Source organism: Choristoneura fumiferana, chromosome 6 (genome assembly GCF_025370935.1).
Source record: "Choristoneura fumiferana chromosome 6, NRCan_CFum_1, whole genome shotgun sequence".
Classification (NCBI taxonomy): Eukaryota; Metazoa; Arthropoda; class Insecta; order Lepidoptera; family Tortricidae; genus Choristoneura; species Choristoneura fumiferana.
The window spans coordinates 7,964,109-7,982,236 of NC_133477.1; the positions used below are offsets into that span (position 1 = coordinate 7,964,109).

General features: G+C 38.3%; 1 protein-coding gene across 1 annotated transcript; it reads right to left on the bottom strand.

Annotated features, from left to right (window-relative positions):
* Window positions 1-826: 826 nt before the first annotated feature.
* Window positions 827-17,314, bottom strand: ClC-b (chloride channel protein 7). The gene is made up of 15 exons (XM_074089030.1): window positions 16,945-17,314; window positions 16,693-16,797; window positions 15,680-15,878; window positions 15,131-15,237; window positions 14,616-14,759; window positions 12,835-13,012; window positions 12,051-12,200; window positions 11,290-11,431; window positions 10,244-10,382; window positions 9,619-9,882; window positions 8,297-8,473; window positions 7,450-7,659; window positions 6,142-6,312; window positions 4,694-4,855; window positions 827-3,491 (listed from the first exon to the last, which is right to left on the bottom strand). The coding sequence occupies exons 1-15, from the start codon at window positions 17,071-17,073 to the stop codon at window positions 3,390-3,392; spliced, it is 2,379 nt and encodes a 792-aa protein (XP_073945131.1). The 5' UTR covers window positions 17,074-17,314; the 3' UTR covers window positions 827-3,389.
* Between the last annotated feature and the right edge of the window lie 814 nt (window positions 17,315-18,128).

The following is an 18,128-nucleotide window of genomic DNA, read 5'->3' on the forward strand; positions in this document are numbered from 1 at the left end:
CATTTTTTGTTAAAAAAAATATTTTCGTGGTATTTAGTGATTTGTAGCCAAAGTGCATTTCACAACGATTCCATTAAGCTGAAACACAGCATAATTAAGAGTTTTTATGAGGTCCAGTTCACCAAATGATACTTTCTGAATTTAAATACTTGACTTGGTGTTAAATATGCCAAAATCGCTATAGGTGTGCTTTACAAATTCGAGGGTTGCTCTCGATTTCTCTAAGATTCCATTATCAGATCCTGACTTGGTGTCAATGAGACCACCTCAGAAGTATATCCTTTAGAAAAAAAAAATAGAAATTCGGCACACAATTGGTGGTTATCGCGTAACCAACATAAAAAAACAGACGAATTGAGAACCTCCTCCTTTTTAGAAGTCGGTTGAAAATAGCAAATTGTAGATTCATTCGTTAAGCATCTAAGAGCGAGCGAGCCAGGTTTATAATTTTGTAATGTACAGGGCAATGTGATAGTTAATTGTCAATCAAAAATCTTCGGACTTTTCGCATCATCATCATCATTTGTACGTCCACTGCTGGACATAGGGGCAGACCGGTCTTGTGCTTTCCGCATCCACCGCGATCCCGCGATCTTAACCAAGTCGTCGCTCCATCTTGTTGGAGGCCTCGACAACGCCATTCGAGAACCTTCTGGCATCTGACTTTTCGCATAGGAACTACAAAAAAATATTGATTCTACTCGACTTTATGACATAACATTTCTGTTCTTTTAAGTACTTCAATGATTAAATTATTGAACATGAGTTTTACAAGTTTTTTTAACGATTTACGAACTCTTGTGAATAGGAACTGGCAGCACTCACTGCTACCTGTCAATGTCAAAAGTGACAAAAGTAATAGATAATTTTACACGAATTTCCTGAGACTTGAAGTTAATATTTCAGCTATTTAGCGATTATTTTTATCGTAATATAACGGAATTTCATTTCAACAGCCATTATTTATCACCATGGATGAATACGTAAACTACATTTTGCTTATCTTAGTCGTTCTTCCAGTCATATTATTCATCAATCTATGGGCAGGGATTGGATGGGAACTGTTCGTAAACAATTGAGAAAAGGACCCAGGATGTTGTGATCATCGATATTTATAAGCTTTAATAATTATTAAAAGTTGTTCCGAATACATTGGGTCCATAAAACTACAACTGGTGCAATCGCCCAAGTGTTTTAAAGGGAATTTAGAATAACTGGCTTGGATTGTATTATAATAAAACTATGTTATTAATTAAATGTAAATAATTTAATCCATAACAGTTTTAATAAACCTTCTCTTATAAAATATTATCACATTGACATACCTACAACATATGTAATGTTATTTTTCCATCATTTATTAAATTATAGAAAAAAAAAATGGTTGAATACAGTATTTTGGATAATATCATAATTATATTTGAGAAACATTGCCAGATATACACAAGCAAAACAAGCAAAGAGAAGAATAAATAATGGAAAAATGACTACCCTATTAAAATAATCATAAGAAACAGTATTAGTCTGAAAATTATGCACATAAAAACAGGCCAATCAGTGAAGCATAACCTTTCTCTCTTACAAGATAAATTATTAACCCTAGAATAGATGTAGCACAGGTAAAGTAGGACTTAATACAACAGTTTGGCGGCAAAACATGTACATCAAAGAAATTTTGATCTTGGCACTAGAAATGAGGATCTGCCAAGTCCTACCAAAATTTAGGCATCCTACTCTCTCCCGCTGGAATCTGTTGCAAAGTTCACATTATCTCGGCAGCACCGTGACCAACAGCAGTGGCTTTGATGACCAAACCCAGGTCCTCGGCATTCCATGCCGTGGGTTCGATTCCCAGTGCTGGTCTTATTTTTCTGGTTTTTCTGTGCATCTATATTTCAGTTTGTATTATCAATTTAGGTTTTACGGGATGACCGTAAAAGTAAAAATTTGGAATTGAAATAAAAAATACAAAAAGATTCCAAAAAAAAAAACTTTATTTAGCATATCAAATTTTATTTGTTTTTCAATTATTCCGTTTGACATTTCCGTATTTAATTTTCATTCAAATGCTTATTTTATTAATTTATTCGAGATTATTTTTCAACACGAAAATGCATCTCTAATTCAATTTTAATTTAATTCTTTCTTTTAATTTGACTTTGCTATTTTAATGCAATTGAATTGAATTTATGAATGTCATTCTATCTTTGACATTGTATTTAGAATTAATTTTCTAATTTCATTCGTAATATAAAATAATATTATGTGTCTCGTCTAAAATTGTATTTGCATGCATTTAAATATGTCTTATCGCAACTAAATGATTAAAAAAACATACTTATAGGATCAAATAATAGTGAACAAAATATTTTTCTCTTAACTCAACCAATTTTGGGTTTAAGCAACAATATAGGCTTCTCAGGATCACTGAGAGCAATCAGTAATACCGTCACATCCACATCTTGAGAAACTATTGTTGGTAAGTGATTTTTAGAATGTCTATGTTTTCAACAAAAACCCTTTATATCTCGCAAAATATTGATCCCATAAGTATGCGTATGGTCTCATTCGATTCATCGCAAAAAAAAAATAGAAAATGACACCTCACTCGCCTGGTTTGCAACATTTGCATTTTTTAAGCGTTGCCCCCTGCCCATACCCCCTGGGAGGGGATAGGACGTCTAAATTTTGGTAGGACTCAGCAGATCCTCATTTCTAGTGCCAAGATAAAGTTGTAAACAAAGTTTCATTGATGTACTTACATATTTTGCCGCCAAAATATCCTATTTTTCAAATTCAAATAATTTATTCAGTAAATAGGCCGCAATGGGCACTTTTACACGTCATTTTTTTAAACTATCAGCGCTTTTCCTGTGCTAATGTGTGACTACATCTCATGGCTATCTCACTTATTATAAAACAATTATTAATCACTTTTTGAGCCTCAAAATTCGCTTATATTAATTTTGACTACTTTGTCTTTTCATATAAATATTGACAGTCAAAACGAATAAAAATATAAATACAATGTCCTGAGTTTTATAAATGTATAACTGTAGTTAAATTAAAACTGGTATACATAATTCATGAATATTTGGTCAGATATTTAATAAACCTTTATAAATACTGTCCTAATCTTATTTAAGTATGGTCACTAGCAGTGGCGTAGCTAGGTAACCTATATACAAATACTTTAAAAATGCTAAGCAACTTTATCATCAGCTATAAAGCAGAATTTCGAGGGTCCCCTGAGCTTGAGGGCCCCGGGGCACTGCCCCGCCTAGCCCCTTGGTAGCTACGCCACTCACTAGTGTTAACAAAAAACAGTGACTTTTATATTACCTACTCAGTACTCACCATCGTAGAAAGCAAATTGCTTGAAATCATAATTAAATTTCTCTAGAGAGTATTAACTCCTCCATGCCCATTTTGAAGTGATGTCTCCAGACACGGTACCTGGCAATGTCCTTACGAGTAACCATGCCAACCACCTATAACAATGAAAAAGATTTTTTTAGTCCTTATTTTACCTAATTATTTATTCAACATAAATCAATCATGTCGTGACTATATGTACCAACAGAACCCTATTACTGAGACTCCGCTGTCTGTCTGTCAGTCACAGGGCTCCATCTCTTGAGTCGTAATAGTTAGACACTTGAAATTTTCACAGATTATGTATTACTATGGCCGCTATAAGTGCTATAACAACAAATACTAAAAACAGAATAAAATAAATATTTAAGGGGGCTCCCATATAACAAACGTGATTGTTTTGCCGTTTTTTGCTTGATATTAATAATGACAACAGGTAGACGCTTGAAATATTCACAGAATATTAATATAGTTGTACATGTATTTATAATCACTTTAAAAATAAATAATTAAAATAAAATAAAAAAACCGGCCAAGAGCATGGCGGACACGCCCAAGATAGGGTTCCGTAGCTATTACTTACAAAAAAATCAAGTAATATTTTTCTAAGGATTTCGTATTGTGTAAGGAATCTTCCAAATTTAGGCATATTTTATACCTTAGGTTGCTAGTTACTCTTTAACTACTACTAATTCTTAATCTCCTAACGCCCAGAGTCCTTTATAAAGGACTTATTGTAATTTGAACTTTAAACTCTATCATAAATGACATAAAGTTTGATGTTCATATATCAAAAATTTTACTTGGGCGTTAGGAGGTTCAGCAATCTTAGCCGTTATAATTTTTCCGGTAAATTTGATATACCTATATTCCTGACAGTTTAGTCAGAGGTTTCCAAACTTATTTCTTCTCGTAGATCACTTTCAAAGTTTCAGTGTTTTCGGTAGACCCCCTGCTGCTACATTTCTACTGTATTCTCAAAACTCCTAAAACATCCATTTTTTTTCACGCCAACGTGAACCTCCGTCTGATTTCCCGTGGGCCCCTAGGGATCCAACAGGACCACTTTCGGAACCTCTGGTTTAAGATCCGGCTACACGCAGCGACTTGCATGCGCAAACGGCTTGTGGCTTCCAAAAGCCAATTGTGCGTTATACCGTTTTTCCGTCTCAACGCACAGCTTGCTTGTGCAAATTGGAATTTGTGCAAGTATGGTATGATTGAGCATGTAGCCAGACCATTAGTCAAATTTAGTCAAATGTTAAAATTGTATGTATGTGCCAGTGCAGCAGGTTAGGCAGCACGGTCGCAAGGTTACCTCATTAACGTCGTTAACGATGGGCAGATGGCGCAGGCCGAGGGCGCGGAACAGCCGGAAGAGCCGCGGCAGCGACGCGCGGTGCGGCAGCGTGTACGGAGACGGGTTCATGAACGGCCGCAAGTCTATCGTGCACGTCTTCTCCCATTCCGCTATATCCAGCTACGGATATACATCCAAAATCAAGTGCCAGAAAGTAAAAATTACAAACTTAAGCCGTGTTTTCACTTAGGGGCTGTTTCACCATCCATTGTTTATCGTTAACCGACGGTTAAATGTGATTCGAACAAAACAAATAGAGACGGCGTCACACCTAACCGCCAGTTACCACTAATCAATGGATGGTGAAACAGCCCCTTAGTGTTCGGAACAGTTCTGAGCGAGCAATCGTTCGTTCGTTCGTTCGGAACATGGCAACAGATGTTTGCTTTTTACAGCGTATATCGGCAGAACAGCAAACATTTGCTCAAAACAAAATTTTTGTTCAGAGCACTAAGTGAAAACGCGGCTTTAGAGCCCCCGCAAAATAATTTTTTTTATCGGTTGCTAGTTTATTCGGGTTGGGTTGTTAATGCATGCACAAAGTTTGCAGACAGCTTAAGGCGGTTTCAGGGTAGAGTTATATTTTGCGCGTATAAGCTTGGTTTTTGGAAGCGTGTACGCGCGTAGGTACAGCGGCGGTTTTTTTTCTTCGAGCTGAACACGCAAGAATCAACGTGCAAACGCGCCTTCGGTTTACGCTAGCGCAGAAAAAACGAAAATCTGAAACCGCTCGTTAGTTTCAAACTTCTTTATCGGCCGATCGTTATCGTTATAATGTGTTTAGTTACATGTATATTTTAATACCGATTAAAGACCCGATTAATCTATCTGTTTGTTAATCTGCGGGGGATCTTGAGCGTGTCTGATCTCTCACGCGTATTATAAAGAAAATTTTTTAACAAAATAGTAAAACCGACTCCAAAAAAAAAAAAAAATTACAAAAAATGGAACCGACTACAAAACCCTTGAAAATATTTTTCTAGGTGCCTACTAGCTCGAAGTCGGTGACTCAGCACGACCCAGCAGGATGGATTGAAACCCATAGTATGTAGGTGAGGTAGACGACTATTGTTCCATTCCTGCTGGCTCGTGCTGAGGCACCGACTTCGAGCTAGCAGTAGTAGGTACCTAGAAAAATATTTTCAAGGTTTTGTAGTCGGTTCCATTATTTGTAATTTTATTTTTATTTTTTTGGAGTCGGTTTTACTTTTTTTTTGTTAAAAATTTTCTTTATAATGAATATAAAAGTCTATCACATATATTATTTTTATTATTGCATTATTATTGGAGTAAACACATTAACTTATATATTAAGAATAGTTTTATGGAATAATAGAGAAAAACTAACAAAATGCAACGTTACCAGCTCATCAGGTATAAACGCTCTTAAGCTTCAAATATCTTACGTCTGTGATAGAGGGATACCGCGGATACTCTTTCCTGAACATGTTCATATCCACGTTGAAGTTGGACCACGTGGTGTTGGCATTTTCGTTATAGATCTTGTTCTGTATGAGGACTATCAGCTGCGAGCGCAGGATCATTCCGCGTAGCCGCTTGTATGTCGTCACTTCATGCTGTGGACAATGGGTCTTTAATAATAATATATTATACGATACCCCGTTATAAACACAACGACAGACGCGATAGAAACGCTCGCGTTCGAAAAACGTGGCGTTTGTATAGGATCGCGTGAAAGATTAAAACGTGCCGGCTGCCGTGCGTTTGCTAAGCATTCAACTTGCGTTTGTATCGATACAGACGAGCGCAAAAAACGTCGTGTGGAAGGGCCCTTAGTGAACCATTATTACTACCATTCACGGGATTTAATCACGTAATAAAGTAGTGTTTACATCACTTCGGCATTTCGGCAACATGTGCTAGCTCAAGATTAAGGTCCAGGACGGGTATTTCCTATACTATAAACTTACGCGGCCAAACAAATATGACGCATTAGACTACTCGTGGCCACGGTTTCTGCAATGGTGGCGTATTTCATTACGTCCCAAGAGGCAGTAATAATAAGTGAAAATCGCAAAAGCTTACAACAATATGCAATAACGATCTAAATACGTATCCCACTATATTATAAAAGGAAAACTTTGTAACTCTGTTTGTTTGTTTATTACCTCATTGCGTCTAAACCGCTAAACCAATTCAGATGAAATTCGGTACACAGATAGTTTGAGTCCCGGGAAAGGACATAGGATAGTTTTTATCCCGGAAAATTGCATAGTTCCCGCGGGATAGCGTTAAACGAATTCTACGCGGACGGAGTTGCGGGTAATAGCTAGTAAATTTATATTAGTTGGCTGTGAGTGGTTTTGTGCCTTTGCCTTTACGCTGCCAAAAAAAATAACAAAGACACCATTAAAAACATTACAACAAGGGCTAAAGCTAGTTACTAGCCGATACCCGCGGTTTCATTATCCCGCGGGAACTATGCAATTTTCCGTGATGAAAACTATCCTATGTCCTTCCCCGGAACTAAAACTACCTGTATATCAAATTTCATATAAATCGGTTCAGCGGTTTAGACGTGATGAAGTAACAAACAGACTTACAAACTTTCGCATTTATTATATTAGTGGGATTAGCTAATTGCAAGCAAGACCGTAAAGTAAATAAAAACTCACGACACTAACGCCACCTAGCGATATTTCGCCAGTCTTCTAGTTCTAGCTCTCATTATGTATCTGTAAAGGTCCACTTACATCGTCAGCCAAAGGCGGGTCAACGACCGGGAATCCATTATACGATACAAGTTTAAGCAGCTCCACAATATGGCCGACGTTTTCGATGGTGCGAAGCGTGAATGCAGGGTGCGACATCACTTCCGAAGCGTACACGTTGTGGGTGAGTGGCGGCGGCTCCCACGGCAGGAGGGGGACACCCGCTAGTTGAATGTGTATGTCGTATATGCCCTGAACACAGTACATTTGTAGTGATTTAGTTGCTTAAAAATTTAACCATTATATATATCTTAGGGACTACTTTCAAATGGTAAGTACCGTGCATAATAAAAATTAAGCGGGTCCAGTGCAGATTGGGAACTTCACAAACACAATCGAATTGCTTCGCAGGTTTGTGCAGGTTTCCTCACGATGTTATCCTTAACCGTAAAGGTCCAGGTAAATTACAAATGTAATTTCACACATGAATTTCGAAAAACTCACGAGGTGCGAGCCGGGGTTTGATCAATCCACCTACCCCACCACGTTTCGAACTCATCATCAGAGCAACAGAACCGTTCACCCCGCTACCAAATGTTAGACTAACAGAACTACAGAAGCGGCCATCGGTACATACCTCTGTCGATGTAAAAATGGCCGCCAAAGGGAGGTTAACACGCTACATCATTCGTTTCTTCAAAGATGAACCCCTAGTATACAAGAACTAAAAAAAAATTACATTCAAGTCTCATCTAAAAAATCTTAAAAAGGACAACTCGTGCCGATTTAAATTAAAAACAAATGAATACCCTTAAATTTGGCACTGATCCGCGTCCTAAGCGTACCAGGGGTTAAGCAAAGTAAAGGAGAATAAACTGGCACGACTTACCTCGTTAAAGAAGTCCCCGACCCACTTGGCGACGACTAACGTGATGATGATCGGGAGCGCGTTTGAGATCTGTCCAGTCGTCTCGATGATAATGACTGTCAGTGATATGGTCATGCGGACCACGCCTCCCAGCTGCGCCGCTGCGCCAACCAGAGCGTATTTTGCTGGGTTTATCGCCTGTTAAGAATACGAGACAATCGCAATCATATTTAGAACTGAGCGAGATTTCTTAGATCAATTTCCCAGAATCGCTATTTCCTAGTAGCAAAATTTCCGTTCGCATTTTATCCCGAATTTTTTTCCCACTATGGTTACTGAAGCTTATTTTCACAGTAGCGTTTTTTTCCAATCACAATTGACACAGACACAGTGTCGACGGAGCTCCTACTTTTGCGTAGTGTTGGCTCTTCGGGCCGATGCAAACTTAACATATGTTTCTGTGTCGATTCTGTTTGGGAAAAACGCGATTGTGAAAATAAGATTCAGTAAAAAAAGCATATATTCTGCTACTAGGAAATAAAGATTCTGGGATTTCTGGGAAATTGATCTAACAAACCCGGGATCGCGGTGGATGCGGAAATTACCAGACCGGTCTGAGTGGAGAGCCTTGGGGTAGGCCTATGTCCAGCAGTGGACGTCTTTCGGCTGACATGATGATGATGATGACTCGTACTTTAATTAGTAACAACTCACGTTAGGCAGCAGGGTTGTACGACCCAATGCGGTTGTGGTGGAACGACCGCTCGGAAGCCTCGGGGGTTTGGAACCAGACTGCTGCTAGAATAACGTTTGGAACAACTCACGCTAGACGGCAGCATTAGCTGTATCACGATGGCCAGTAGCCGCCCCCAACCGGCCCCACGCAGCAGGTTTGGTATGAACAGGCCGCTCGATACCGCGAGCCCGAATGTCCAAGCCGATAGCATGAATTAGCACACCACGAATGTGAGTATCGACCAGGGGTTGTACGGACCGAAAATACGTACGAACGTACAGTTTGATTAATTCGAGTTATGGGCGTGCCTTCAGTCAATTTTCAACTTTGACGTCATACAAATAAAGCCATTTTTAGTATACCGCTACCCACGTTTACACATTATGTAAAAACTATTTTATTTGTATGACGTCAAAGTTGAAAAATGACTGAAGGCACGCCCATCTGTCAAGTGTTAACTCCAAGTAATCGTGCTGTAATACTTGAATGATCCCTTAGGCTGGCAGTACATCTGCAATCTTCTGGTGTTGCGTGTGACCACGCCGTCACGTGTCTCATCACATGACAATATTCAAGTCTACTTGTATTTTAATTTCTTACAACTCACGATAGAGGGCAGCATTAACTGTATCACGATGGCCAGTAGTCGTCCCCAGGCGGCCCCACACAGTAGGTTCGGTATGAACAGGCCGCTCGATACCGCGAGCCCGAATGTCCAAGCCGATAGCATGAAGTAGCACACCACGAATGTGAGTATCGACCAGGGGTTGTACGACCCGATGGGGTTGTGGAGGAACGACCGCACGGAGGCCTCGGGGGTTTGGAACCAGACTGCCGCTAGAGCATTGTATTCGCCGTCGGCGCAGTATAACTGCAACAATTACACAATAAAGACTTTAAATTCAAATTCAATTTTATTGCGTTTCACGTTACGTAAATATATTACATACAATTGTTTTTTTTGCAGTAGGCTCTACTTTCACTAGGTTCCACTTGGAACGCTCCCACAGAAGAACTAGTTCCTAGATTCAAACGTTTTGGGTTATAATTTCGAACTCCTCGTTTGTAACAAATACCGGGCCCTATACTACGAAGTGCAAAATTCGAACATCGTATATTGCCGTCCCGCTGACACTAATATTATTTAGTACGAGAGTGAGAGGGACGGTACGATACGAACTTCGGAACAACGTACTTCGTCGAATTTCGTAGTATTCCCCTGTATCACTTACCTGCAGAGGCACTTTAGTAGGGTCCTCTCCCAGAGGCCGGCAGTCATTCAGCAGGAACATCATAAGAAATCCGCAAGTGGCGCTAATAGCTGCCACGATACACGCCTCCGTTACCCGCAGCCATGGCGACGTAATGTACCTGCATAAGCAAATCACAATAGTTGTATGATACACATCTAGGCAGGCACTTAAACGAGGATCATCTCCACATACATTATATGAATAAATAAATAAAATAAATAAATATCATGTCATGGGCCACTTGACACCAATAGACCTAGTCCCAAAATAAGCAAAGCTTTTACTATGGATACTCATCATCCCATCATCCCAGCCTATATACGTCCCATTGCTGGGCACAGGCCTCCTTTCAGAACAAGAGGGCTTGGGCCATAGTTCCCACGCGGGCCCAGTGCGGATTGGGAACTTCACACGCACCATTGAATTGCTTCGCAGGTTTGTGCAGGTTTCCTCTCGATGTTTTGCTTCACCGCAAAGCTCGTGGTAAATTTCAAATGTAACTCCGCACATGAATTTCGAAAAACTCAGAGGTGCGAGCCGGGGTTTGAACCCACGACCCTCTGCTTGAGAGGCGATAGGTCAAACCACTCGGCCACCACGGCTTCTTGACATAAGAAAAAATATATGTCTAATATTTTCTGATATAACTGACGGACTAATAAGATTTTTTGAAACACTAGGCTACGCTGGGCTAGACTATGACTTTCTGCCAAGTTTCTTGCGGTGCATTCTTCTTGGCAATGATGCTTTTCGAAAGCTTTGGTAGTTTAAAAAAATGACGTGTAAACGTGCCCATTGCGGCCTATTTACTGAATAAATGATTTGAATTTGAATTATATTTTTAACGAAATTCCATAGGTACCATCAGCCAAATAAGTGGTCTATCAATTTTTAAACAAGTTCCTATCAAATTAATATGTCACTAAAGTCAAACTTTCTAGTTGACAGGCACGTCTATTGGCATTATTGTTTTATGACAATTTACCACAGATTTGGCTGATGATGGTACATTTTCTCATTCTCACCGTATCCGAAACACCGACAGTTTGTAGTTGATATGATTCCAAAGCGCGCCCAAGCAGCCACCAACAGCACCAAAGAACATGAACACGGGCAGCTCGTAAAATTGGAACGGGAACGGATCCATTTTGCCCAGATTTAGGAGACCTGAAAACATTATTAACATCAGCAATAGTACATTCTGTCTTAAGGGCGGTAAATAAGAAATTATGAAAGAGTCTATTAGAAGCCCGAAGTCTAAGATTGAGGGCTTTAATGGGTCGATGTTCGTAATTCTAGTACCGCCCGTGCGACATACAATGTTTTTCATTAGATTTGCGAGTAAAATTGTATATTATTTAATACGAGAGTTTGGGGGACGGTACGATACGAACTTCGATTTTCGAATTTCGTATTAATTAGAATATAATAATATTCGCTAACTAGCGAATTTCGTATTGACGGCTACCCATTATTTTATTCAGTTGTTTTCTTAGAGTCTTTCTCTTGCCAAGCTGTGAAGAGCTTAGACACAAAATGCTTAATTTTTATTTTTTGCATTTTTTTTCTCGCAAATGTGATGAAAATCATTGTGTGTATCACGGTCAGTAAGGGGATTATAAACTCGAGTCATTAAAAGCCCTCCGCCCTAGGCATCGGACTTCTAATAGACTCTCGTTAGTAGTTCCCTTCTTACGACTCATAATGCACAACACAATTTACATTATATATTATTATATAACGCCATTAAAGAACCACAATTCTAAGAGGAAACTTTCTTTCTTACCTGGATAGCTCAGTTCTCCCGCCCTGCCATGGTAAGCAGAGAGTAGGCAATTCAACGTAAACGTTGACACCACAGTGGCGAAGAAAGTCCGCCATGTTAACGCCTGGTTCCAGAAACTGGTGCCTTCCTCTAGCGAGAACAATACCCCTCCTTGAAAAAAATATATAGCTCAAGTCATAATTTTGCAATAGAAAGTTTAGGGACATAATGTTCCTTCTTGTAACACTTTAAATCTGACTGAAATAACAGAAATAGTTAATAATTTGAATGTCATTTAATATGTACGGTAAGTTGTCCTGCTATTATAAACTTTTTTATTTTGAAATTTGGAATGTATAGGTACCTGGGCCAATCAACTATTTTACCGACACTTTGGGCGTCTCCTGCGTTACCAAAATTGTCTAGCGTTACCAAAAAATCGTACTTCCAACAAGATATTTCACGGTTTAATAGCTTAAACTTACGTAGGATGGCATGTATTCATGTACACCATCTATTAAATTACAGAAAAAAACATGTTACCTACAAAAATCTTCAATTGTTTAAAAAATATCGCGGACAGATTAGTGTCGGTAAAAAAGTTGATTGGCCGACCTACAGCTGTTAAAGTAATTTTTGAGTTTACATTAGGTACCCACCCGAACGTCGCGGGTAAAGACCAGTATTTATATAAATTTAATTACATGACGCGACTATTCCATATATTCCATATTTTTAGTTTTTTGTTCCACGCCATATTTATTATCTATGGGCAAGTCAGGCCAACATTTAGTTGCTAGCTTACCAATAGGCGCGCCAAAAGCCGCAGACACACCCGCAGCGGCACCACCCGACACGAAGTCCCGTTTCTCGTGATCTTCTCGAAAATAATGGAATATCTTGAAATCTTTATTGAAAGTCGTGCTCTTCCCCTGCGATATGCCAGCAGCCACAACCGCACCGCTGTGGATCATTGGACCCTCCTGCAAATCAAAAATTAGGATTAATTTTTAATCACGAGGCATTATGGCTTGTACACGATTAAGCGCAACCGGCGCCCGGTGTGCGTCTTCAGCGGGCATTTATCTGGGCGAGTAGTGGAGCGGCAAGCGTATTCTCTATTCGTTGCTCAGCCGAGACGCTCGGTGCACAGTGGTTACCTGGCAGCACGCGCAATGAATAGAAAAAACGCCAGTCGCTCCTCTGGTCACGCAGTCGTGACCGGCTCTATACGTAGAGAATTTGGTCTGTGTTTAAGTAATTTTCTAGCTTTTCAACCACCTACATACCACTGCTTTTTACCAGCTTAATATTCAAAATTATCAGAGGGTATTTTTTGCATTTAGTTTTATGAAATTGATGTTGAACAGGGTTGTGCTTATGCTTATGTCCATAATGATACTGAACATAATAATTAATATAGTAATCACTGAAACATGTTGATAAGCAAATCTTACTATCTTTCTTTAGCACGTGTGATTTACTACATGTGCGTGAAAGTGTCGACGAAAATAATAACTATCAATAAAGTACTCGTACTATAAATTCAGTGCCACACATTAGTCATCTAATGACTTGTGCTTTTAGGGATTGTCGCTTAAACTAAAAGTAGAAATGTATAATATTTATATTTATTAATCCTATAAGTTTTCTTTAAATTTATTTCGATTACTATATTGTATGTGGAACCAGATATACGATTCGGACCCAAATATTTAATATCGAAATTGAGGCGGGAACGTGAATTTCATTTTGTTAAAGATTTTCTGCCGTGTTATTTTTACGAAAATAAAATGAGTTCTACAAGTAGTGACGAAAATATCCTAATGGGCACACCAAAACCTCCTAACTCGTAGCGTAGCATCTTTTATCAGTAGGTAAGGTTTATTCTTATTACTATAAAAGTGTTAATTTTGTTTAGATTGTAGGTAGATTGTTATATAAACATATTATTTATTTCCTCGCATATTTGGAGTCATTTCGTGGATTCGTATCTAATGAAGGACTCGACTACGCCTCGTCCTTCAAAACCATACTCATCCACGAAATGACTTTTCCCACCCTCCGCAGTAAGTTATATACTATTTCTCAAACATGACATGAAATATTGACGTTGTAAATATCGCGATTGCGCTGTAGTCGGCGGCTCGGCTGCCGGCGCGCAGTCACTCTAGCGGCCTGCAATGAGATTTCATACAACTTTCCCGGCCGCTGACCGGCAATGCGACCGTCTTTTGTTTCATTCAACGCGCGCTCTGCGGCACGACCCGCCCTCTCCCGCCGCCAGCAACACCCGCCCCGCAGCCACACAACAAGACGACGAGACTAGTATCCCGCCAGCTTGATTTCCTGTTTTTTTTTTTAATTTTATTTCATGTCGTGTTTGAGAAAAGCACTATACAAGCCTCGGCCGGGACGTGGGGTTGCCGACCTCTACAATAATCTACTATTTATAGTTCAGGAAATATGAATTGGTAACTTGATATGTATGTACTTAGTGAAGCTTACAGATGGTCAATTAATATTTCCTGGACTATACTATAAAGTTTTAAAGTTATGGTTTAATGGTATTATAGAATACAGTACCTTGCCTCCAGCCAGTCCTCCCACGACAGCGGTTATGACGCCACAAGCCTTCACGAATAGGGTCTTAATTCGAACGACTCTTGGAACTTTGACGCCGTTCAGATAACATTTTACTTGTGGTATGCCACTGCCCGCTGCTACAGGCTAAAATAATATAGTAGATTGATAACCAAGGGTGGAAAGTTACCCATTTCACTAGTTCGAGGGGAAACGTGACTTCGACTCCGTGGCTAATCGAAAAATGAAAAAAAAAATACTTTCCACCCTAGAGATGAAAACGCAATTTTCCACCTGGCTATCTATGCATGAAAATTAAACTTTCCGAACAGGAGAGATGAAAAATATTTTTCTATTTTATTTGGGGTACCTACTATCCAAACAGAAAAATTCATTACATTGCATTGTCTGATAAGGAAAATCATTAAATCATTACTTATTTTATTACATTTTACATACATAGATATAATAGTTTAATTTCATCAGAATATTTATGCATGCATAGATTTATATCTTACCTCAACAAATGCTACTAACATGGACCCAAGGAACACAATACATATGTTGGACAGCACCCACAGCAGGTATGGAACATACAATCTGTGAGGTAGATGAGTGTCGACAGCTGGTATACAAGTCAAAGAAATATAATTTGTGTATTTTTAATAAGCAAGATCATGGTTCTGATAGTTAACAAACATAAACATAAACACACACACACACACACACTCTCACACTCACACTCACACTCACACACATTCACACACACACACTCACACACTCACTCACTCACTCACTCACTCACTCACTCACTCACTCACACACACACACACACACACACACACACACACACACACACACACACACACACACACACACTCACACTCACACTCACACTCACACTCACACTCACACTCACACTCACAGAAAGAAGGTAAATAAGCACACACCTTAAAAATTAAATAAAAACACAAGTAATTATTTGCGTTTTTTCCAATGGACAAGTCTATAATGGAGCATTATTAAATTACTAAAACTAAAAAATAGGTAATAATATAAAAGGATACATATCTTCAGCTCCTTGTATTTGATTTCTGAAAATTCTTCAATGCACACATCAATTATAAACGCAATTAAAGCAGTGATGACTCCGATTTGCAGAAAGATGAACCACCGGGTGATGTCTTTCCAAACAACAAATGCATATCCTCGTTTCCGCTCTTCATCAAGGAGAGGATGATTTTCACAAGTGTCATAGTCTAAACTCTAAAAAAATAGTCACAATATTTTTGTTAATTAATATTCAAGACTTTTAGGTGGTAAAGCAGTAGGTCTTTAGGTGGGGGTGCCTAGTATTTGAACACTTTCAACCAAGGGTGATCCAGCTTTATAAACAAGGGGGGGGGGGTCAAATGGTCAAATACTAGTAATTGTTTTGCAAATAATTGAAACCTATTTATCGTAAAATAAGATTCATCAAATAGCAAAATCAATTCTGCTGTTTTGTCACGGGAAGGTGTAATTATTGTTAAAAAAATATCTACTGTCATCCCAGACCCTAGAGGAGGGGGAAATCGTGCCCCTATAGCCCCTCTTGGACCCTTGCTTTAACTCTTTATTTGACGGTAGGTGTCCAAGCATTTATAAAGCAAAGAGTATCCAATCTGTCAGTTAAGAATGAAGCAAAAATGCATATTATGTTGATATTTTATACTATGGATTGTCAGATAGTGTAATGGAAGTTCAACTGCATGCTTTACAAATATATTAAGCCAATATCTACAGTTTTGTTTACACATGTGTAAAATTATCTGTACCTACTACCTAAACAAAATATTACATGAACTGTGGGAGTAGGTCAGCTGATAATAATTATGCTTCTTATGTGTGACTCATGAGTAACTGAATGAAAGTTATAACTTTAGTTGAAATTGTTAAAGTACTAAAACATTCATTGTTATTAAAAAAAACCACTATCACCAATAAAAATGTACAACCTTGGTCAAAAAGTTGATTCCGCCCCCTTCATTTTAAATATTAAAGGTTAATAAAAATTTTGAACATTTAAGTTAAAACTTACTTCATATTTAGCCGAGAGTATGTTCATCGACCCCGGTTCAATCTTCTGTGCTGTAGGTCTACGTCGGATGCCATGGCTGCCCTCCAACTCATCTTCTAAAGAATCCTAGAAATATGTTACTACATATTAATTCCAGATACAATATTTTTCAATTCTTTATTGACTACATAAAAGTATTACAAGGAGAGATCTTTGTCAAGTTTATTGTTAAACTTATTAGAAATTAACTATTAACATATTATAATTAATTACCTGATAGTTAACTGATCTGTTAAGCTGTGTGTAATTGGAAGTGCTAGCCAGATCATCATTACTAATCAATTGGGCTGTATCTGCCGTTGTATCGCTGTTGTCCTCAACTCCTTGTGAAGAATTACTCATGATTGATACAATAAGGGAAACAAAGCTTCCTATTTACATTGATAAGGTTGCAATAATATAATTTAAACGATTTCAATGATACTCATCATCAGTGCATTTGGGTAGCAGTCTACTTCTTTAATCACATAATCACGAAACACGCACTAAAAGTAAATCTCACATGCATGCAATAAATTGGTAGACAGCAGACAGAAACAAACGGAACGCAAAGTAAAGTAAATTCAATTATCCACTTAATTTAAGATGGCGATGAAAATCGCTGGTCTCTCTTTCAATTTTTCTATCGCTGCATACAACTTGTGAGCGATGTCATGCTACCTCGTTGACATTTTATTTCAGTAGTATTATATTAGGTTACTTATAGTTGCAAGTTCAACCTCAATCAAAGGATTTGCCTCAAGTGTCAAAAATTACTTTTGTGATTGGAAACAAATTAATATTTTTTTCTCCAACTTGCTCGGAAATGTCCTCATTAATGTTGGAAAAATCGACCGGGAAGTCCATCGTTATATTGTTGATGCGATAATAAATAAAATAAAAAAGTGGCATTACTTCCCAGACAATGGACATAAAAAATCTTTGTTTTCTGTGTTTAGCTAATGCCTGATTGTGTCCTAATCATAATAAGGTGAATTTAGACTTAATTAACTTCTCGGACTGCTAAATATTTTGTAACAAAGGTATGCTTTTTTAATGTTGTACATACATACATACATACATACATATAATCACGCCTCTTTCCCGTAGGGGTAGGCAGAGACCACTTCTTTCCACTTTCTACGATCCTTACATACTTGTTTTGCTTCGTCCACTTTCATTATTCCCTTCATACATGCTCTTCGGTTTAGGGTACTCGGTTCGGTTTAGGGTTTTACAAAAATAAAATAAGCTACTAGTAGTGACAAAAATATCCTAATGGACACACCACAAATTCCTAACTCGTAGCGCAGCATCTTTTATCAGTAAGGTTTATTTTTATTACTAAGTATTAAAGTGTTTATTTTGTTTAGATTGTAGGTAGATTGTTATACAAACGTTTTGTGTCGAATAAGTAT

Bases quoted from the DNA above. Each gene is read 5' to 3' on its own strand.
- ClC-b (XM_074089030.1), bottom strand. From the start codon at position 17,073: ATGAGTAATTCTTCACAAGGAGTTGAGGACAACAGCGATACAACGGCA. The intron at 9,883-10,243 runs GTAAGTGATACA...TAATTGTTGCAG, and splicing joins CTACTAAAGTGCCTCTGCAG to TTATACTGCGCCGACGGCGA. The intron at 4,856-6,141 runs GTAAGATATTTG...GTATATCCGTAG, and splicing joins GGTATCCCTCTATCACAGAC to CTGGATATAGCGGAATGGGA.